This window comes from Camelina sativa, chromosome 11, assembly GCF_030686135.1.
Source record: "Camelina sativa cultivar CO46 ecotype springtype chromosome 11, ASM3068613v1".
Taxonomy (NCBI): Eukaryota; Viridiplantae; Streptophyta; class Magnoliopsida; order Brassicales; family Brassicaceae; genus Camelina; species Camelina sativa.
The window spans coordinates 40,703,473-40,726,521 of record NC_141890.1 but is presented as its reverse complement, the minus strand read 5'-3'; the positions used below and the strand labels follow the sequence as shown (position 1 = coordinate 40,726,521).

At 33.8% G+C, this 23,049-nt stretch overlaps 2 protein-coding genes, 1 long non-coding RNA gene and 2 pseudogenes across 5 annotated transcripts; 4 read left to right on the top strand and 1 right to left on the bottom strand.

Moving 5' to 3' along the window:
- The first annotated feature begins 1,075 nt into the window (after positions 1-1,075).
- On the top strand, positions 1,076-1,798 carry LOC104725565 (nuclear transcription factor Y subunit C-6 pseudogene; annotated as a pseudogene). Its single transcript, XR_015572815.1, has one exon. The product of XR_015572815.1 is annotated as a nuclear transcription factor Y subunit C-6 pseudogene (transcript).
- Positions 1,799-4,785: 2,987 nt separating this feature from the next.
- On the top strand, positions 4,786-5,653 carry LOC104728768 (nuclear transcription factor Y subunit C-7 pseudogene; annotated as a pseudogene).
- Positions 5,654-7,594: 1,941 nt separating this feature from the next.
- LOC104725564 (protein transport protein Sec61 subunit gamma-1) lies at positions 7,595-8,572 on the top strand. 2 transcript variants are annotated; one of them, XR_002034107.2, is made up of 4 exons: positions 7,595-7,791; positions 7,905-8,020; positions 8,097-8,204; positions 8,300-8,572. It is a non-coding gene; the product is annotated as a protein transport protein Sec61 subunit gamma-1 (long non-coding RNA). The 2 variants fall into 2 exon arrangements; XR_015573117.1 differs by lacking the exon at positions 8,097-8,204.
- An 8,524-nt stretch (positions 8,573-17,096) lies between these two features.
- Positions 17,097-18,660, top strand: LOC104725562 (F-box protein At5g50450). Its single transcript, XM_087476479.1, has 3 exons — positions 17,097-17,467; positions 17,588-17,750; positions 17,824-18,660. Exons 1-3 carry the CDS (start codon positions 17,310-17,312, stop codon positions 18,541-18,543), a joined length of 1,041 nt encoding a protein of 346 aa, XP_087332605.1. The 5' UTR covers positions 17,097-17,309; the 3' UTR covers positions 18,544-18,660.
- A 2,018-nt stretch (positions 18,661-20,678) lies between these two features.
- Positions 20,679-21,485, bottom strand: LOC109127502 (uncharacterized). Its single transcript, XM_019232381.2, has 2 exons — positions 21,109-21,485; positions 20,679-21,010 (listed from the first exon to the last, which is right to left on the bottom strand). The coding sequence occupies exons 1-2, from the start codon at positions 21,303-21,305 to the stop codon at positions 20,965-20,967; spliced, it is 243 nt and encodes an 80-aa protein (XP_019087926.1). The 5' UTR covers positions 21,306-21,485; the 3' UTR covers positions 20,679-20,964.
- Between the last annotated feature and the right edge of the window lie 1,564 nt (positions 21,486-23,049).

The window sequence follows — 23,049 nt, the reverse complement described above, 5'->3', positions numbered from 1 at the left end:
TTCCAATTAATAAAGATAGATGTTAAAAATATATATATATATATATATATATAAAGTGTGCTCAATACATTTTCGGTGTTTATTTAGATTATTCTTTATATTTCAAAATTATATATATACTCACACGAGTGGTTTATACGAAGATTTTTCCCTTCGTATAAACCACTAGAAAAATATGATCATATAGCTTAAAAATCTTTGTATAAACCACTTGTGTGAGTATATATATAATTTTGAAATATAAAGAATAATCTAAATAAACACCGAAAATGTATTGAGCACACTTTATATATATATATATATATATATATATATATATATATATATTTTAACATCTATCTTTATTAATTGTGTGTATTTGTGCCACAACAATTTGTGTCTCTAAATTTGTAGCAAATTTGCTTCAATTTTTTTCCGTTGCTATTTGTAATTTTTTAGTTACGTTTTGTAACTAATTAGCTACAAAATTTATTATTTAAATTTTCGTCACTAATTTGTAACTATTTGTAATTAATATTTTGCTATTATTTTGAATTAAATCATAGAATACTAAAAAAAATATAATGTAGATTTTGTTTGCCGAAAAATATGTTAAATTCTAAATTTGTATAACTATACAGATAGAAAATTAAATGTACACAAGTTTTGCCAAAAAAAGGTGAATTTTTTTTTACGTTTCACTATGAGAAAATCCTTTTTTTAGTAAAAAAAATTTACTTTTCAATCTTATAGGTTAAGAAACATATACCTTTTAGCTTCTTTTTTTTGTTGTGCAACACATATACCTTTTAGCTTTTCCTTATTATTTCCCTCTTTTTAGAGTATTTCATAGTTAAATTTTTTTGTTTAAAATTACATCTTAATTTGCTTAAGTAAAAAAACAAAATTTCACTTTACTCTTTTTGCCTTTTATAATACCAACCAGTCACACACATAAGACTATTATTAGTACTAAATACTCTAAAGAAAAAATTAAATGTGTCAAGATTTCATTTTGGACAAAATATTGTCTGCTTCGAAGCCCACTGTATCCATCTACGCGTTAGGTTTCCTTTAAATATATGCAAACCCTCTCATCAAAATCCTTCAGACTACAAACAAATCCCTAGAAATTGTAAAGAATGGAGAACAACAACCAGCCACCACCGTCGTACTCGCAGCCGCAGCCGCCGCAGACGGAATCATCCAACCCTCACATACGTGACTACTGGATTGAGCAGATGGAAAACGTCACAGATTTCAAAAACCGTCAACTTCCATTGGCACGAATAAAGAAGATTATGAAGGCCGACCCTGATGTGCACATGGTCTCAGCCGACGCTCCGGTCCTCTTCGCCAAGGCTTGCGAGATGTTCATTATGGATCTCACGAACCGCTCGTGGCGCCATGCCGAGGAGAACAAACGCCACACGCTTCAGAAATCGGATATATCCGCAGCAGTGGCGGGCACTTATACCTACGACTTCCTTCTCGATGTTGTCCCTAAGGACGCTGATCCCGGCTTTGCGCCTATGCCACATCCCGACGGTGTACCGCAGTATTATTATCCACCGGGAATTTATCCGTCGCCGCCGACGCAGGCGTGGCCCGAGGAGGCTGGTGAGGGAGAGGATGAGGCTGAGGGGAGTGGAAGAAACGGCGGTGGAAACTAGGGTTTGAAACCGCCTTTGTGGTGATTTGAAGTTTGGTTAAGTATTTTAGGTTTTTAAATTGGTGGGATATGTTTTTCATGTGAATATGGTTTCGGAATCGTAAACAATGTGGAAGGCAAATAATTTATTTTTAGTTTTTTTTGTTAGACTGGTGAGAATTTATCTTTTGAAGTGTTTTTAGTAATTTATGTGAATATGGATGAGGCCATCATAAACAATTTAGAAGGCCAAATAATCAACAACAAAAAAACCTTGACTTAAGTCTTCAATAATTCCATAACCAATCAACAATAATCTGGTTTGAGCATTATAACACGACTAGTGTCATGGCCCCAGCTATGCGCGGAAAAATAAATTAGAATAATTTTTTTTTGTAATATAATCAAAATAATGCTTTTAACAGATTCTCTAATTCAGACCTTTGTAACACATACTATAACAAATGAATTAGAATAAAATATTGTGTAATATTATCAAAATAATGCTCTTAACAAATTCTCTAATTCAAACCTTTGTAACACATTTACAACAAAAAAAATAGTTATCTATACGAAGAGAATAGCTTACATGTGAATAGGTAATGTAAACTTTGTAATCCATGTTCAGTGCACTAATAATTAATCATATTGGTGTAAGTGCATTAATTTTGTTGCAAAGAAATTAAAGACTCTGGTTAACTCAATAAAACACCAAAAAAAAAAAAAAAAAAAAATTGAAGACGTCCATTTAGCGCCGTAAACCAAGTCATCAAATCGTGCAATGAGAAAAGATCGAAGGGCAATCAATTGAAATTATTTGAAAAGTAAAATGATAAAATTATATGAATCTCTACTATAATTAAAGTTGGTATATTATTCGTGTTGATCCCACGTACGGTAAGAGAGGGATCTTTTGTTTCAAGATAAGTAGATAACCAAAGGAGCTTTGAGCAGGAAGAGTATAGGAGTGCAGATATATAATTGGTGTGTTTTGGTTAGTATAGTTCGTGGTTGTGGTCATGGTGTTGTATTCTTCTTGAGTTTGAAGCTCTGAAGCTAGCTGTATGTTTTGAGTCGTGTCTCTTGCGATCCTGAAACAAAATAGCAATGAAAATAAAAATGGATGAGTTATTATTATAAATCAGTTTTTTTCCAAGAGAACATCACTTGTAAGCAAAACAAAGGAAGAGATTTTCCTTTGCAAAATAAAGTAAAAACAAAGACAAAAGTTATGTTTTAAACAAAGTCTAAATGCAGACAAAAGTTACGTTCTTATTAACGTTTTTCAACCTTCATATTACTACTTGAAACACCACAATTAAAACTTTCCATTTATCTGAACACAACAAAAAAAAACGTCGAGAATAAATATTTATGTTGTTTGTTACTTTGCGAAGTTTCTTAAGTCTTAAAAGCTTTGCATCAGACTAATAGATGGAATGGTAACAGTAAATAGATCTTTATGGAGTTGAACCAACTAATGATTGGTTTGACAGTTAAAGGAAATAGAACTGGATGAAACTATATAGATCATAAATCAAAAAGACGATCTGCTATCTATAAGAACTGGTGTCTTTGGATCATAAATAAGCTTCACATTATTTGCTACTAATTGAGATTAGGTACCTGCAGATAAGAACATCTGTTTGGGGTCACAGATTTCGAATGAAGAGACGACGGCTAATTAGAAACTGGAATCTGAACCTGCAAATCTAAAAGAAAAAAATTTGAGAAATAAAGAATTTGATGATCATTTAAAAACGACTTGTGAATTGCAAAGAAGAAGGTAAGTACATGTGAATCTAAAAGTAGAACATGAAACGACAACTTCATTTTTTTTTACCTGATAGAAGGAAGAGAAGCAGAGGCTTCTTGTAGAAAATCATGTTGCTGTTCTATTGTTAAAGAAAGAAGCGGAGTGGAGCATTTGAGATCGTGGGAAAGAATCAGTTGAAGCACAAACCTATTTTTTACACGATTTTTTGTATTTTTTTTTTGTATTTTTTCTGTTAATTAAAAAAAATCTGATGTGCCTTAATTCTATTGGACAGGTGACTTGTGCTTTATAGTATAAAGGATTCATATTTATGATCCTCTAAGAGGGTAGAAAAAAATATAATACTCATTTCATAAGATAATAGAGTGTATTAGTATTTAGTATTATGATTAAGAGGGAGTTTCTTCATTTTGAAAAAAAAAACTCTATTATGATTTTGTTATATTTACGTTTAGCCCGCAAATTGTTAATTCATATATTGTTGGAGCTTTTCTACATTTGGCATGAGTTGTTTTGTTCATGTTGTAGTTACTGTATTTCTTTCAAGATATGAACATCTAATTAAGGGTTGAAGTTGATATTAACGAAAACATTTCTTTGGAATCTTTGAATCTTTTTATTTGAAGCATGATCGTGAAAACTATCTTACTCAAATATCTCTCTTTTCCACCACTTATGGTATCATAGATTTGGAATATTGTTATCTATATTGAGTTTTGTGGCTTGAAGTTTAGTATATCTTCGATTTTTACCTTTAAATTAAGACATCAGATCTATTATGATGAGTCTGATCACGTTCTATTGCGTCATATGATACGGCATGTTTGCAACTCGGGTATATGTGCATCTTCTTTTACATGATGGGTACCAAAGTGCCACTCTTTCTAAAATGCTTCCAAAAATTTTCCTTCGAGAATGATAGCATGAAAAAACAGGCCAAGCATTCCGGTTTCAAACACTGTATCCATCACATATTTTGCATTCCTCAAAACAAAAACAAAAAAAAAAAAAAAAAAAAAAAAAAAAAAAAAAATCACCTTATATATCTGGATACTGAACATACGTTCGATTGCCTACAGGAAACTTCTCAGCTTCGCTTCTTCCAACTAACCCACCTGTAAGAGATACACATATTAGTAAATATCATACAAAAAAAACTAAGATTAACAAAAGGTGAAGTTTTGATATTTGAGATTTACACATATTAGTAAATATCATACAGAAAAAAACTAAGATTAACAAAAGTGAATTTTTATATTTAAAAAAAATATTGGGCTGCTTTCGTAGCCCACTGAACTGATGAATTTCCCAACTATGCTTTACTCCTTTAAATACGAAACCCTAGTCTCCTAGACAGTGAGTGAACCCAAAAAAAACACTAAAAGTTAAAAGATAAGATGGAAAACAACGCGGACCATCACCAGCGGCCGTTGCTACCGCGGCCATCATTCTCAAACCCGCTGCTGTCGTCGTTTTACCCACGGCCGCTACCTTACCCATTACAGATACGCAATTTTTGTATTGAGCAGATTGGAAACGCCTCTAATACCCGAAACCATGAGCTTCCACCAGCGAGAATCAAGAAAATCATGAAGTCGGACCCCAACGTCAACATGGTCGCCGGGGAGGCTCCGATACTCTTGTCGAAGGCCTGTGAGATGCTAATTGTTGATCTCACGATGCGATCGTGGCTTAATACCGTGGAGGGGACAAAAAAAGATCAAGAGATCCGACATCTCCGTCGCAGTGACTCGTGGTTTGAGTTTTACCTTTCTTGTTGACATTGTTCCAAGAGACGAGTCCGTCAAGGTTGATGATCACCGTTTTGTGGACATTCTAATTCCCCGCAGTGAAGACCTGCCGCCGGGAATGGTGATCGGACATCCGGTGGTAGGTTGTAATGGTATGTATTTTATGCCGCCGCAGATGCAGGAGTTGCCGGCCGCGCCTGGTGATGGGGAGGAGGAGGAGGCGCCTGGTGACCTAGAGGAGGCGCCTGGTGACCTAGAGGAGGCGGCGGCTGGGGACCTAGAGGAGGCGACGCCTGATGACCTAGAGGAGGCGGCTGGGGAGGTTGGAGAAAGCAGCGGAAATTGAAAAGTTTTTGTTAGGGTTGTAATGCTTTTTGTGAGGATATATATGTCTCTCTGTCGAGTTATGTTTTTCTTTGTTGTTTATGTTTTGTATTTTTGATTGTTAATGTTATGTATTTTGCTGTTGTTAATGTTATCGTTGGTCTTTCATGTGAATATTGATGAAAACAATGTCGAAGACAAACGGATTTAGTTAAAAATCATACTCCTAAACGGATCTAGCAAAATATCATTTTGAAACCTAAATCTGATTTTCTTAAAGATTCACAGCATTTTTGGTTTTAAGAGATAATGCAGTTTTCTGAAGAAAATCAAAGGCCAAGTAGAACACATCTTATTCCCCTATTTTTTATTTCTCAAAATCAAAATGTCATCACTTAATAATCTGACTTTTAGAGTGTTTGATATATTATTTTGTCCGGTAAGCTAATTATGTTAAGTGATCATATAGTTTAACTTCACCCCTTGACTATAGTTGTTGATAAGATAAAGTATGAAACATGATTGGTTCTTAGAACAATTACGTATCCTAATAACCAATTAGGAGACAGATTTCAAAACCAAATGTGACCACTTAAAAAAAAATATAGATAGAAAAATATCTTAGAGTATTTACTTTTAAGAAGCAATAAATCTTTCTTCATATAAAAAGGGTCTACCAAATCTTACACTTGGTTTTATTTTATATTTCTCTTTAAATGACTACATTACATGGTATGTGAGTAACCGAAAAACATAAATAAAATTTCCTCAACATAATTACTCCAATTACTGTTTGGAGATTAAACAATTTTTTTTAAAAATTGTTCAAATTTCAAAGTATTTTTTTTATTAGTTTTTTTTTGTTAAACACTCAGTAGAAACGACGACTAAAACTAAGTGTGAAGTTTGTAACCACTTATGATTTTTGTTTTTCAAGTTATGGATTTTTGTAAATGTTATGATTTTTATTGTGAAAATAGAGAGAAAGATGTCAAGTTATTAGATATAGTTTAATCATGGTTCACGTCCAAAAATTATTTTCAAATTAAAGATTAAAATATTTAGACAAGACAATATATAGACCTATAAATTTATTATATTGTCAACAACATAATCCCCCGTTCCTATTAGTGGACTGATAGTAAGGATCATTGCTTGGATGACATGAACTGAATCTCACCATTTATATTATTAGTAATAATCAAGCAAAAAGAAGTTATTCTGAGTGGGTTCAATGGAAAATAGAAATGATATAGTTTTGAATGTTTAAAACATCTAGATTTTTAGAAATAAAAGAGCGTGCGAACTTTTTGTACGTCATATACCTACTTTTTAAAAAACATTTTTGGTTGTTTTGGTAGACAAAAAAAAGAGAATTGTCAAACTCAACGTCCCGTTTACAAGTGCAGAAATTGAAATCTTGATAAATATATAAATTATTTTATTGTTATTAGTTTATAAATTGTATATGTAGGTATTCAACATAATATTTTAAGAGATTTTTGAGTATTCTTAAAATCACATGTTATTCAATTGAGAATTTTTTTTAAAAAAAGAAAAATTGAAATGATTAAACTTTAAACTAATGTAAAATCATCTAAAACAGTTCACAATCTTTTGTTATTCCATTTATAATTTGTAAATCTGACATCAAATCCAGTGCTATTTAAAATATCAGAATTTTTCTATTAAAAAAACTATTGAAGCTGATTTTAGAAAATTTCCTTTACTTTTAAGTTGAAAATATGACTAACCAAATCACACTCCTAGATGGTATTTTGGAGGATTTCGAAAATATATATATATATATATCAAAGGAAAAAGTATCAGTCATCAACAGAGAGGTAGTGGTAATCTCAATCACAGAAAAAAAAATATATATATATATATATATATATGCCAAAATCCTTGGTTCTTTGATTTCTGATGAAATCTTTCATTAATTATGAATTATATAATCCTCGGCCCATACATTTTTTAACAAGAAAACTACATAATGGATCTGGATGTGCGAGCAATGGATCTGGGCCTATATATTGATTACGAGCCCATTACAATGCTGATGTGGTAAACTGATCCTACGTGTCATCAACGCTCGCTTTGTGATTGGCCGTTGTGACGAAAGTAACCCAAACAAAATTAAGAGAGAGAAATTGTGAAGAGATTTTCAATTTTGAGATCGATCGATCATTCGAAAGGAAAATACGAAATCGCCATGGACGCCATTGATTCCGTCGTTGATCCTCTCAGAGACTTCGCTAAAGATAGCATTCGTCTCGTTAAGCGTTGTCACAAGCCAGATCGCAAAGGTAATCTAATTTATATATCTCCTTCGATTAGGTGGATCTCTTGTTCCGATTTGGCAAGATAGATGTGTTGTGTGTTGATTTGGTTTGATTTTTCTTTCGTTTCTGTTTGTTAGAATTCACGAAAGTGGCTGTTCGTACTGCGATTGGGTTTGTAGTGATGGGATTCGTTGGCTTCTTTGTGAAACTCATCTTTATTCCAATCAACAACATCATCGTCGGTGCTACTTAGGTAAACTAATCTTCGATTTTTTGTTTGTGAGTGATAATGATGATGATGATTTGTGCATTGATCATACTTGGTGTAGATGTCATTGTTTATGTAAGATGATATAAATTCAAGATCTTGAGTCTGAAGCATTCCAAGTTGCGGACGTGTATATGATGATTCTAGAATCCGATCATGTTAGAGATTTGTGCGTACCATAAGATTTGCTTACTTCTACTACATGATGTGCTTAGTACTTTGGGGAACTACTCTTCTAAGCCTTTGTTTGGTGTGTGTTTGCAGAAAGCAAAGGACACGAGTCTGGTTCTATGTTTTGAGGGAAGAAGATTAGAGGTTTTTCTTGATCCGAGAGAAGAAGGCACATGTCAGTTCTGTGTTTTGTGTAATCGGATTCCTTTTGTTTTAGTGTTCATTTTTGTTCATTTTATTTTTCTTTTGGGTTCACAATTGAGAAAAACAAAAAAAAAATTAGACTTGTTTTGAATGTAGAGCAAACTATTTTAGTAAGCTATGGTTGAGGACCTCAAGAGTCCAATGGCTCTGCCACTTGGCCCCTCTCTCTTTTGCTACCAAAGCTCTGCCTTGGTCTCCCCAAAGTTGGGTTAAAAAAAACAATGTGATAGTGGATTTGGTTGTTTTGAAAGTTTAACTATGCACATGAACATTGAACACAATGCAGATATTTAGAGCACAAAGCTACAAACATTGGATTCCCTTGGTTAGTCTATATTATAGATCACGATAGAGGGCGACATAGAATCTTAGATGTCTAAGTTCCCAACTGCAAAGAAAGAGTAGAGACCACCATAAACAGCTAGAGAACATTTTCCAGTTGAGACCATTTAGAGTCTAGTGTAGCAATTTACTTAATCCGTAACACCCCTTTAGTCTTTAGTTCACTGTAGACTCAGGGCTAGCTAGCTTGTGGTAATTATGCTATCGCGTATTATTTTCCAAACTTTTCCTCAATCTTTTACTTCATCATTGTAGACTCAGGGCTAGCTAACTTGTGGTTGCAGAGAAGATGTTAGTAATTTCCGGATCTGGTAGATCCACGGTGCGACTCGAAGACTAATGTTTCTTCCTTGCTTGATCCTTCCCTTGTGTAGTTACCGTTCATGTTCATCTCATCGTCTTGAAGCCGTCAGTTTTGTTTGGCTGTGTTTGCGTTACCCGCCCAGCTTTTGCCTTTCCTCTCACCCTTGGTCTACTCTCCCAGCCTTTGTTTCCCAAATGGTTCGTTCCCTTTCTAAGCATGGGCTTCGTTTTGATGGAAGATTTGCTAGTCTTCTAAGTTTGCAGTTGGCTCTTCTCATGTTTTGTTGCTCATTGTGGATGATAGCTATCTCGACAATTCTTTGTTCTCTTTAGAGTTCAGTTTATTCGAGAGATTAGGCTTCGCTCCTTGTCTCTGCTTTGCAGATCTGGATAGATCTGATCGCGTTTTGAAGTCTTCTACCTAGACGTAAAAGGACGCAGTGGTTGTCGACGTCGCATCCGGAAGTGTGTTCGTGTCTTCGCTTGCCGGATTATGAAGATTTAGGTTCTGGTTTCGAGAGATTGGCTCTCATAATGATAGGAGGAGATTTTTGTTATCTTCGGGTTGGCCGTGGGCACCCTTCATAAATCTGTTTTGCTTGTGCTTCAGAGAAGAGGTTTTCTTGCACCTTAAGACTAGTATTTTGTAAGGTTTAAGCCTAGTAGCCTATGCTTTTAGTTTACGGGTTCGTCCTCTTTCGTTTTAGGTTTGAGTTTTTCGGCTTTGTTTTAAGTATTTTTTTTTCTTGGATAAGATTTAGATTCCGGGGAATTCTCGTTTTCCGTCGGCTTAGACTCCGGGTACATTTATATCGTCCGCCGGTTTAAGTTTCCCTCTTTTAGGATTTGTATTTCACTTTGGTACCAAAACTAGTTCATCAATAAAATTTGAGATGATAAAAAAAAAAAGAATTCAGCGAGTAGATTTAAAGTAAAAGGATGTTTGAGCTTGTGGAAACTATGCTATCGCATATAACTTTCTATTTTCCCCCTAACTCTATGTGTTATAGGAATGTTCATTGTTCTTCTGAATCTTGAGGCTCATAGCATTTAAACTAAAGCATGATTTTGTGATAAGAAGACAAACACATAATATATTAAATGTTTGTAAAGTAAAAAAAAACAAATTTCCTTCATGCCTCTCTGATTTTATTACAAGGCCCATGAGTACGTTCTACATGTTTTTTTGTGTCGTTTTCCTTTTCAAACATTTGTTATGCAAGTTCAAATTTGAACAACAACACAAGTACACAAAACAATAACAAGAACATAAATAATTAGACTATATGTTATGTAGTATGTATTGTTTTCTTTGCAAACTTTATAACTCATCATAGTTTTTTCTTCTTTAAAAATATATGTTATAGTTGATCATATATTCGAATTGTGTCAATCAATTATCACGTTTAATAATGTATATTATCTTTGTAGAGACTGAGAATATTTTGTGGTATTATAGCTTTAAATTGAGCTTTTGAATGGGATTTCGTCTTTCAAAAAACTCTCTTTTTTCTTAGGAACACAAAAAATTCTATCTTATATTCATAAATATCATTTTAAATATCATTTACAGGTCATTATAAAGGAGGGAAAAAAAAAATTATGCCTAGGGATTCCAAAACTGTGAGTCACGGCCGCAGTGAGCTATTCACATCAGGTATGATCTCATACTCATATATAGACTCTCAACATATACATTGCGTGTGTTTGGGGAGCCCAAACTAACATATATTTTGGTACAAAATAAAATCACACACAACGAAACACATGAACGGTTTGCCTAAAGGAGGCCAAGCATTTTCCCCTAACATGCTTCTTCTTTTTTCTATATTATTAAGTTGGTCTCTTTTTGAAAAATGGTCTTTATTGGTAAATCTTGAACATGCAGCAATTCTCCCTTCAATTAATTTTATTGACTCCTTTTGGTGAAACTCCCCAAATTCATGATGAAGCATGTGGCCACTTAGCTTTGGAATCTCATCATGTCATCCTATAATTTCTCAGTTGCTCCAACATCTTCTCTCTTTATTTTCTTTTGTCATGGAACTTTTTCGTTTGTTTTTTTTGAGACTTTTTTTTAGCCGGTCCATGATTTTAACTCGACGACATAGAAGCCTCTATCTAGTTTAGCATCTCATTAAGTTAAAGAAAAATATCTAAGATCCAATATTTAATTGCTACAAGAAAACTATATGACGAGAAATCATGTCTAGGGGGTTTAGACAAGCTGATAAGCTGGTTGGCTTAGAATTGATGATTAATTGGAAGGAGTCTTATATATCCTCCTCGCTATAAAATAACAATAAAAAGTAATATATACCAATAAATCATTGGCATATATAATAAAATCTATTTAAATAAAAGATCGTTATTTCGTGCGCCGTTGGACATTGTTCATATGTGACTCGTCTTGCATTTCTTAACGGTGTTTAATGGAAGTGATCAAAAGAAACTTCTCTGCCATTTTGACCTCCTCTTTATATTCTCTCCCTCTCTATCTATGAATTTATAAATATTATACGATTTGCATTATTGTATCTCGAAACCAATGATTTAGAATCTCGTCAAATTGGTAGTTTGGTCTCCAAGTTAGCAAAGAGAGACTACACGTATCAAGAACCCACTCCACGTCAAAGTTTATATTGGACTTCAACAAATATTTAAAGCATGAAGCAATTGATTCAGTATAGTTAGTTGTGGTTTTGAGTTGAAAAACTCAAAAAAAAAATCACTTGAAGAGATTACACTAAAACTATGAATATAGATTTGTTTATGCCATTTAGAGAATTCTTATCATTGTTTATTTGTATTTAAGTTGCATTTACGTTTCTGAGGTGCTCTAAACATATGAAAACAAAAAGAAACAAACACAATAATAATTATACAAACTTGCGGCCAAAATAATAACTCAAAATGCCATTTATTGAACCAAATCTTTTGTTTTTGCCATTTGTCTCAATGATTTTCAGTTTTGCCATTTTTAAATATGAAATATTTCAGAGTTCTTTTTTCATAAAACACATATTTCATAACAAAAACTATACCCTAAGAAAAAGTACTGAAACCTAATAAACCCAAACATTATATGTAAATTTATGTTCTTAGATATAAAAAAGTAGCATTTTTGCAAGTTTTTTGGACAAATGGCAAAACCTATAAACACCCCTCAAATAATCTATCTAGTAATTAACTCATATATATATATGTCTCATACTAATTCAAATATGTAAGTCCCGACATTTTGAGGTATGGTTCGACTCTAATTCAATTACATTATTGTGGGCGCTGATCTACCAAACTCCTGAAAGATTTTTCACTATTAAAAATAAATAAAGATATATGTGTCGTTTCAAGAACTTAAGTTTGCTTGTGTACATGGCGAATGTCTCCAAATAGCGTCATGATTATAAATAACAATATATAATACCTAAAATACCTATACTTTCAAAACTTGGGAGTTAAAATAACACATGTTGGTCTGTGACAGACGTACAAAATACAAAGCGATGCCATGACATTATTGTTATGTTATGATTTGAACTCCAAGAAAATAAAATGGAACTGTTATGTTATGATCGTCACGTTTTGGTTGAACTGCGTTGCATTTAAAACTATTACATTCCTTTCTACTTTAATTATTATTGTTTATATAAATAAAGTTAATATGTAATGTTCGTCTATCTACGTAATGCTTAGATATTTTATATCGACAGATCGATAGACACTCATATTGACGCTTGGTGGTGACCCGGAGACAGGAGAAAACTGTGTGCGGAATCATGTGTATACCTTAGGAGTGTATAATTGAAATTATGCAAACGTCAATCACAAATTATCCTAGTTAATTCAAGTTACGTATTTTTTTGTTTTTCCGTCAAGTTACGTATTGTTGTTTCTAATCAGAAAATTTTGAATTTTTGTTCCATGCACACGAGATTTAGAAATGAACAATTAATATTTTGTAACATCAAAATTTTTCAAAATTTTAAAGAGCTTTACACTTATAAAGATCGCTTTGCTAATTTTTTTATTAGTTTTGTATCCTAGGAAAGCAGTAATACTTCTGTTAGCTAGTACAAAACATTATCAGCCATATGTGATAAACATTATCACAGCTACAACATAACTATTCACATTTTCTTAGTTTGGTTTTCATCAAAAATTTTATGAATACTTCTTGTTCTCCTACAACAGCGGTGACTCATCCATACTATATATGTCTTCATTTACAAAGATAATATTGATATTAAAATTAAAACCATGTTTAAAGGACGTCGTATATTCTAGGTTTGGAAGTATTTAGAAGCATGACTAGCTAGTATTCTATGTGTCAAACGTATGTACGTGCTTGACATCATCTCGGAATGTTGTTTGCTTGGAGGAGCTGATTTTCCTACTAAACAAAATGTAACTATGGGTTTCGCACATAGAGACAAGTGATAATTTTACTAGGTGCACGGTGACGTATCATCATTGGTAGGCTATTCGCTATCTCTAAGGATGAGGGAAAAGACTCTTGCTAAGTTCGACATTCGATCTTTTGGTCCGCTTTATGATATTTGGACTAAGCCGCTTGTCTTTTAACACGTCAGTTTTGTCTTCCTACATTATATCATGCTATACTAACTTGCTTAGTGACTATCTTACATGTCATGATAAACAAAGAATCAAAATCACTAATTCCCTATATCTCATTCTTATACTGAACTTCAATAGATGGCCATGGCTGCTACATAAAGTGAACTCAAGTTGGCTAAATTAAGGCATAGCTTGAAATTAGCTTGGTTCAGATTGAGTTATAGTGTTTTTTCATTACGAAAATAAAATTTTATTTAGCTTGGCTCAGTAAAACAGACAAAAAATTTTACGCGCGAGGATGTTAAAGAAATGTATGCTGACCAGACAAAATAAGAAATAAATACAAGGATAAGTACGGTACGTAAATAGTTAAAAGTGATATAAAGAATTCTGAAAGAATATAAATAACTGTTTAGTCATTTTCTTAAAGAATTAAGCGTATGTTGATACGCGAACTAAACTGAAGTAGATCCCACATTGATTAAATTAATTATGTTCATTGCAATTCTTGCAAGCAAACCTTATTCTATGTATAATTTTAATTGATTCTGCTAAAAAATAAAGTTAAAGAGTTTGAACTAAAGATGATGATGGGCATGCAAATGGTACAGTTGTGGGAACAAAATGCGACACTCATTATCAACCAAACTCGTCGACCCCCCCCCCCCCCCCCAAATTAAATAAAGAGGAGTAATATTCATCGTTATTTATTTATCAAAAGTAAAATCATTTTAATTATTTATTTATTTTGTTTTGGTTATTGTATTTAAGTTTTTAGTTTTGGGTTTGTCTGGTTTCTGGTGGTGGTGAAAAGGATGAGTGTTCCACCAACTCCAATCTTCATCCTTCGAAATCTTATCCACATGCAATCCATAAACCTGCTCTTTCCTTCTATTTTCATATCAATCAATAAGATAAATATCTTCTTTTTTTTTTCTTTGTCAAATAGATATCTTCTTTATGATTCTTAATTATTATTATTATTCCTATTACTGAAGTTAGAACATGAATATATTGTAATCGTTTGTTGTGTTATCAATGGCCCTACAAAATTTTTAAAGTATCTTACTTAGATGATTGGTAACTTGTATTGCAAAACTCTTTTTCCCCCTTCTTGTCTCACAACTTGGACTATGCGTGTTCTTATTGGGGATGCATGCTTGGTGCATCTAGATAAGGATGATGTTCCAATAAATACACACCAAACAAATTATATCTAAATTTTGACATTTATCGATATTATTAGTAAATGTTTGTTCCGGACTTAGAAATAAACACAACCAAAAAAGTGTAATGGTTATTTTTCTTCTTCCTAAGTGTATTAAAATCGTGATATATTTGAGAGTCAAAATCAATTTATATAATTAAGGTTTAGCTAATATGCTATATTTAGCTTTTCTAAACTTGATGTCCTAATCCATCGAATTAAGTAAGCAACCGACTATTTGCACCTTTTAATTCTGACTAAAGATATGTTGATCAAGAAAAAACAAAACTTTGACTAATCTATTATTCACAGGTTTTAAGATATTTCTATTATATTTCCATATTCTTATCTGAAGAGATAACCTTATACAAGTGAAAGGTTATATTGTTTTTCTTAGTCTACACCCATATGTAATGATTAGGGTGCAAGTTCACTCCAAAAAAATATCAAAGGAAAACGTGTTTAGTAACTTTGCTTACAATTAAACGATGGCCAACTATATGTGTTCATATGTGACGGCCACATGATTTTGTGTGTGTCTTCCGTACTAATGTGTCCCTCTTCTTCACCTTTGCTTATTGATATGTCTTTCCAAAGCCATGTAAGATTTTGACCAAAGTCAATCACAATTCACATGTAACACTCTAACTTTTTTTTCTAGTAAACCGTTATTTGAGAAAATGGTCGCATCCACACTGATCATCGTTTAAGGTTCTTGATCGTGGTTGCATAACGGTTAATGATAGTTTCTTGATCGTGGCTTTGCGATTTGATAGTGTGATAAGATGAACTTAATCGTGGTTGTTTAATTGTTATATTAGCTTGTTATTAAATTCTATTTATATATCTATTCTTTGTAAATTCTTTAAAATGCATCTTTCAACGAACTAGCAATAGTGGTCTTTAACTTCTTCTTCTTCTTTTTTGTAATTTTCTTCAATTTTTATACTATGCTAACATAAAATTACATATTACACTTTCACAGGAATTATATATTAGTATCTTGTTCATCTCGTAGTTGCTGGTTCAATGATAAGTTAACGATTAGAGACTCAAGATTTTAAACGTACAATTATCAACCAGCGATCTTGCACTAGAGCTACAACTACAAGTCTACAACCCATAACTATGAAACAAATAAATTGATCGCTAAACCTATTTATTATCATTATTAAAAAAAATGAACTAGTTTTACTCTAAAAGTAAATAAAAAACTGAAAAATATATCAATAAACATTCAAAAGAAATAATAAAGAAAATATATATATAAAATAAATATTCAAATATAGAGTATTGTTTTATATGAAAAATGAAAAACGAGTTGCCTTCCAAATCAAAAGTTATTTTAAAAAATTCAAACCTGTAGTTTATGTTAATCTCTTTAATTAGAATCTGTTTTTAAATATTAATAGTTAATAATATTTAAAATGTTTAGTAAATATAAAGTTATCATTTTTAAAAAGAAAAAAGAAAAAGTTCAATTTTCTACAACATTTTGTAGGGATAAGATGTTATTAAAAGAATTTTATAGTTCAATATACTTTTACTAATATCCTTTTAGCAAACAAATTGTTAAATTATCATTTTTCACATTTTTTTATCGTATTTATTTATTGTAATACGTTTGTCATTATTCTATTAATTGTTAGTCAATGTATCAAAATTTATCTTAATCACCATGATTATTGGCTATAATATCTCTGCTTTAAAACTTAAACGATGGTGAAAATCTATTTGGTCATTTGATTGGCAATTTGTTGCAAATCTTAGTTTGCCAACGTTATGTTTTTTTTTTTTTTGGTCAAATGCCAACGTTATGTTTTAGTTTTCGAATTTTATATACAAAATATATATGGTAGTTTCGTAACGTGTGTTACCGGTTAAAAGAGCTAAATTTTTTAGCCTTGGAGCCTCTCTTGTCTTATTGTTTACCTGTTAAAGTAACTGACGCTAAAAAAATACATTTCCCACTTATTTTAGTTATTTATATACATATATGATATATCATTGCAAAAAAAAAAAAAGGTATATATATTGATTTTTGATATATAGACTTCTGCCGTTAAACTATACATTATGTTCAAAAATTGAAATCAAATAAAAGCGAATTCAACAAAATATATTGCAAGATCTATTAATGTTATTAGTCTTAAGGTAAAAATACATAGTTACTTTGTTACCCCTTTTGAGGCCATTGACCATAATAAATTTTCACTGATTTGTATTATAAAAAAAGGGAAGGAGAAAGAAAGAGCCACGAGAGCCTTTATATTTTATTAAAAAAAAAAAAAAGCCAAAGCCAAAGCGAAATCAGTTTCTTAATCACGACTTGTATACATGTAAACAAAATAACCTGTGTGCCTGCCTATAAATGTACACTACTTCCTTTTTGTGATTCCTCTCCTCCACTCTCCTCTCAAATCTTTTAACCACAACCCCAACAAATCAAAAACTCAAAATCTTTCTTCCATGACGACGCATCTCAACAAAAAACCAAGAAGGTTAGAGAACAACAACACACTAGTCAACCATTTCGACCACTTACCTGACGATCTCATCATCTCTATCCTCCGTAAACTCTCTTCCTCCGCTTCTTCTCCTTCCGATTTCCTCACCGTTCTCCCCACGTTAGTCTCTCTCTCTCTCTCTCCCACCCACGACTCCATCTCCATCTCCTCCTTCCATTTTTTTTTTTTTGACGCAGTCTCTTTTTTTTTTTTTTTTTTTTTTTTTTTGTCGTTACACAGATGCAAGAGATTGAATCGGTTAGCGCTGCATCCTCTGGTTTTATCTAAAGCCGGTACTCAAACCTTAGCCGTCACGGCGGAGAAATGGTCCGACTCTGCTCACGCTTTCCTCAAACTCTGCGCTAATGCCGGAAACGCCGACGCTTGCTACGCTCTCGGAATGGTTCGTTCTCGTGATCACTCCTTCGAAATCTCCGTTTTATGAAATCTAAATTTTGATTTTGTTTTCTCTTCAGATCCGATTTTACTGTCTTCAAAACCATGGGAGCGGCGCGTCGTTTATGGCTAAAGCGGCGATTCAATCTCACGCGCCGGCGCTTTATGCTTTAGCGGTGATTCAGTTCAACGGAAGCGGCGGTTCAAAAACCGATAAAAATCTACGCGCCGGGGTAGCTCTCTGCGCTCGTTCCGCTTACGTAGGCTACGTCGATGCGCTTCGTGAGCTCGGTCACTGTCTCCAAGACGGTTACGGCGTCCCTCGTAACGTCTCTGAAGGTCGCAGGTTTTTGATTCAAGCCAACGCGCGTGAGTTCGCGTGTTCTCTACGCTCTTACATCTCTCTCAAATCCGACGAGGAAGAAGACGAGGAGATGTTGTTGACCGATCTGAGCGCGGTTCCGGTTCATGAGATTCATCCGGTTAACCGGTTTTTGAAAGATTGGTTTGGTCCGGGTCGTGTTGGTTTAGCGGAAGGGTTGAGGATGTGTTCGCATGACGGTTGCGGGAGGCCCGAGACTCGTGCTCATGAGTTTAGGAGGTGCTCTGTTTGCGGGAAGGTTAATTATTGTTCGCGTGGATGTCAAGCGTTGGATTGGAGAGTTAAGCATAAGATGGAATGTACGCCGTTGGATCTTTGGGTTGCGGCGGCGGCGGCTGTGGCGATGGATGAGATTGGTGGCGACGGTGAAGCGGTGGTCATTGGTGATGATGCTGATGATAATCATGCGGAGCGGTAACAGTCTCTCTTTGACCGTTGAGTTTTTTTTTTTCTTTTTTTGGGAATCCTTTTAAGCTTTTTTTTTTTTTCTGTTTTTAGTTTTTTCTCTTTTATTAACTAAATTAGTTTGGACTAATGGCGTTTCTGAATTCCCTAATACTGACATGACATGTTACTTTTAACAATATGGTATATTTTAATTTGCATATTCCGATATAAACAACTAAACAAGAGAGCATAATGAGCATATAGGCGTAAAAAAATAACTAAAATCTTCAAATTCGACATAGATACCCCCAATGCCAAAATAATGCAATTTGATATTTTCATTTAACCCAGAAAGTAACAATAAGACAAGAGGCTCCAAGACTTTTAAACTACGGACTCTTTGTAAGAATAGCACGAGAAAGCAATGAAGAGCAAAAGTTTAACATGAGCGGGCATTTGAACCAAACCAAATTGGCGGAATCGTAAAAACCTAAACAAAGATTGGCCAATTCGATTTGGTTTCGGTTTTGAGCTTAACAAAGCCAATCTTTAAGAGGAAGCATAGAAATCTGGTAACCGGTTCAGTTCGGAACCACCAAACCGAACTTACTATAATATGGTGGAATAAAATAAAAAAAGAACCCACCACAAGACATCATTGTTCAATGAACTACTAGGGGCCTCACGAACAGAGTTGTCCTCAGGTTCGCATGGTCCTTCAGAGACGTTAAACCATTCGTCCTGCTCACAGAGGATGTCACAATGAGGGGGATATCTCACAATCTCCAAAACTGAAGAGTTTGATTATGTGATCATATGGTATGTTGCTGTATAGGACGACCTTTTCTTTTACAAGACTGAGTAAGAGGATGATGAAACTGTTTTTTCACAACCTGATTTTGGATTGCCTGCTCCTGAATATGAAGGAGACCATTGGATCGCTACTCAAATCCTTGATGTTGATTGGGGTGTGCCATGTGAAGCCCATCACTTAACTACTCCTACTCTGCAAGTAGTAAGTCTGGACAAATTTCTTCAAACCCTACTACTTTGTTTGTGAATCTGATCTCGATGGTTAATGTTTTGATAATTAATTTGTTGTGGGTCTGTTTCGTAGTATTGTGGCTCCATCAAGCGGCACACAACCGTGCCACCTCAAGCTGCTGCTCCTGCCTTTTTTTTTCTGGCTGTGACTAAAATTACTGACCATAACTCCCCTTGTAGCATGTTTTTGTTTCTGTTGAAACCCTACCTATATATCTCTTCTCTTGCGTCATTTGTGATCTTTCTACTAAATTTATATACATTCCAACATAATTACTCAGTTTCTACTAATCTTACACACACATTACTTGTTTTAGAAGATACCTCATGGTTGCTATGACTACCAAACTCTGCTTCCATTTCCAGTATTGCTATAATTTGTCTGCCAAGATTGTAAGTTTGTCTCACTTTTCAACTTTAAAGAGAGTTTGAGAAAAAGTAACAGCAACACCAGAGACTCTGGTCCAGAGTATCCACGCAATGAAACTATTAAAGATTGTATAATATATATCCTCAGACGCAACACAAAGTATCCGCAAACAAATTCTTCTTGGAACATAAGGAAAAAAACAAAAGTGAGAAATCAAATTACCAGTTAACAAACCCGCGAACAATTTTAGATACTTAAATGTATAAGGGAGAGATCGATCAAGTATCTTTTAGACTTCTCCGTTATTCTCAAACAATTTTGCAAATGAAAAGAGCTAGCTACATGTTTGTTTCCATGCTGTAATCTATAGTTTTCTGAAAGTTTGTATAAAAAAAAAACGTCCATCAAAGTTTTCATAAATTCTTTGTTTGATCGGTATGCAAATTCGCTATTCTTGCATTGATTAAGCTGGTATCTTCTTGAACAAGAGAAGGTAGGATACCCGTAATTGGCCACTCTATTGTTCCACGAAAGCTATTTGTTTGATAGATACTTTTGTTATAACTTCACTTATTTGGAATTAATCGTAGGATATCATTACTTTGTTGCAGTTATGTCAACTGAAATTATCAGAACGAATGAAAATGGGACGAAGCAAGAACAAAAACCTTGCATATATAGTTGAAGCCCTTCCCAGGCTAGATCTATTCTTACAAGTTGGCTTATAAAAATTCCCAACAAGTTCTTGAAGATTTCGCAGATAAAAAACTAATTAAAAGCAAGTAATTATTCTGTATGTACATGACGATCTTTTACAATTCTACAAAATCCAATAAACACTCCTTAGAGGTCTAAACAATGAGCCTGGACTCATTAAAACAGTGTCAAAGTAAGACATTTTTAGAAGAGTACTAGTATCAAACTCTACATTGAAGCATTCACAAACAAGTGCAGGCAATACTATTTCTACAACCAAAAAAGAAAAAAGAAAAAACCAAAAGATCTAAGTAAAACAAAAAACAACAATTTGAGAAGAATCTATGGTTCTCTTGATGTGATCTGATGTTTCCTACTTGGACCTCTCCTGGTACAGATATACACAATCTTGATGTAAAAAAATTACCTCAAAAACAATTTTGTGTAGAGATTGAAATATTTTGATTGCGTAGGTGTTTCACTTACTTGTTTTGTATTGGGCTGTATCGACTCCTTGGGATTTTTCGTAAGCTACCTCCAAGAGACTTCTCCTTCATCTCCTTGCTTATCTGCAAATCTCTCAAATCTCGGAGTCCCTCTGTGTGAAACTTGCTGCTAAAGAAAGCTAATAAAACCAGAAACAGAGCTACTGAGATCGATCTTGATGGATGTAATCTCTTCATTTGTGAATTATTATTCTTTGTTTCTTGAAAAAACTTTTGTGTAGAGAGATGTGTTGATGAGTTAAAAGAGAAAGGAGATAGAGAGAAAGACAAGTTGTAAAGCTTGTTTGCTTTGTATGATATGTATTGGTTCTACGACTTTTTGAGATCTGATCACGTGAACTTAGTTTTTTTTGTTTCGTTTTTCTTCCGAATCATTTATTTCAGATGGTGAGATATTTTTTTTAAATCTTAAATCAACTAATTTGTGGAACATTCACTGATATTGAGTGTCCTCACTTTCACACAAGCACATGTATACACGTTAATGTATGTGTTTACCGTAAGTCCAACTTCATGAGATCGCAAAAGTTTGTAGTTAAAACATGAACAGCTGTGTTTTGTCTCTATGCTAATGCTACGACATCAACATTACTTTATTTCATTTTTTGGTTCTATTACCAAAGCTTTGCAGAGAGAAAAAAGACAGTCAAATATATTGGAACTTAGTAATTTGCATGGGAAAATTGCAAAACAAAATATCATTTATATATAAGAGTTTGATCAAATGTAAAATCTAGTTTTTGATCTAACATTTTGACAATATAACTTTTGAAGCATTATCGCTATTAAATCCGAAAATTGATATAAAATAGTAGTACAACAATTCTTCTTACAATAGTTAGTCAGATGATTATATTTTAAAATATTAATAATAATGTTATAAATCTCTTGTTATTAATTATAGAATCGAATGGAGATTACATATATATAGGGATACTACAAAACTGACTAGACATAGGAATTAGGTAATGGGCCTCGGCCATGGGTCATCCACTCTAGTACATGTAACGGGCCGGTTATGGAAGATCCACTCCAAGTGTTTTACAACACTCCCCCTTGGATGACATAACCGTGTTGATGCTAAGGGATCAGTGCAATACGCTTGGGGGTGCTGCCTCATTAAAACCTTACCAGGAAAACCCAATGGGACAAAACCATGGTGAAGGAAAAAAAGTACAGCACGCATTGCTCCCCCTGTTCTAAGCATCCCTAAAGTCCTTAAGCCTTCGCATTCCAATCTGGTGCATGAACTTCTTGAATGTAGTTGTCGGTAATGCCTTAGTGAAGAGATCGGCTGAGTTGTCACATGATTGAACTTGCACCACTTGAACTTCTCCGGCCTTTTGTAGTTCATGTGTGAAGAAGAACTTGGGTAGGATGTGCTTCGTCCGATCTCCCTTGATGTATCCTTCCTTGAGCTGTGCGATGCAGGCCGTATTGTCTTCGTATATGACCGTTGCTTCCTTATCGTCGATCATACCACAATCTGTCCTAATATGTTGAGTCATTGACCTCAACCAAACACACTCATGTTCGGCTTCATGAATTGCTAGGATCTCCGCATGGTTAGACAAAGTGGCCACAATACTTTGCTTCATAGAACGCCATGAGATCGCCGTACCACCGTGAGTAAAAACATAACCGGTATGGGACCTTGAGTTGTGCGGATCCGATAAGTAACCTGCATCAGCAAAACCAACTAAACCTTCCTTGTTATAGTTAGTATAAAACAAACCAAAGTCTGTCGTCCCTTGTAGGTAACGCAAAACATGTTTAACACCATTTCAGTGCCTTTTAGTCGGACAAGAACTAAATCTTGCTAGGAGGTTCATGGCAAAACATATGTCTGGTCTAGTGTGGCTAGCCAAGAACATTAACGCTCCTATAGCACTGAGGTATGGCACTTCAGGACCGAGAACTT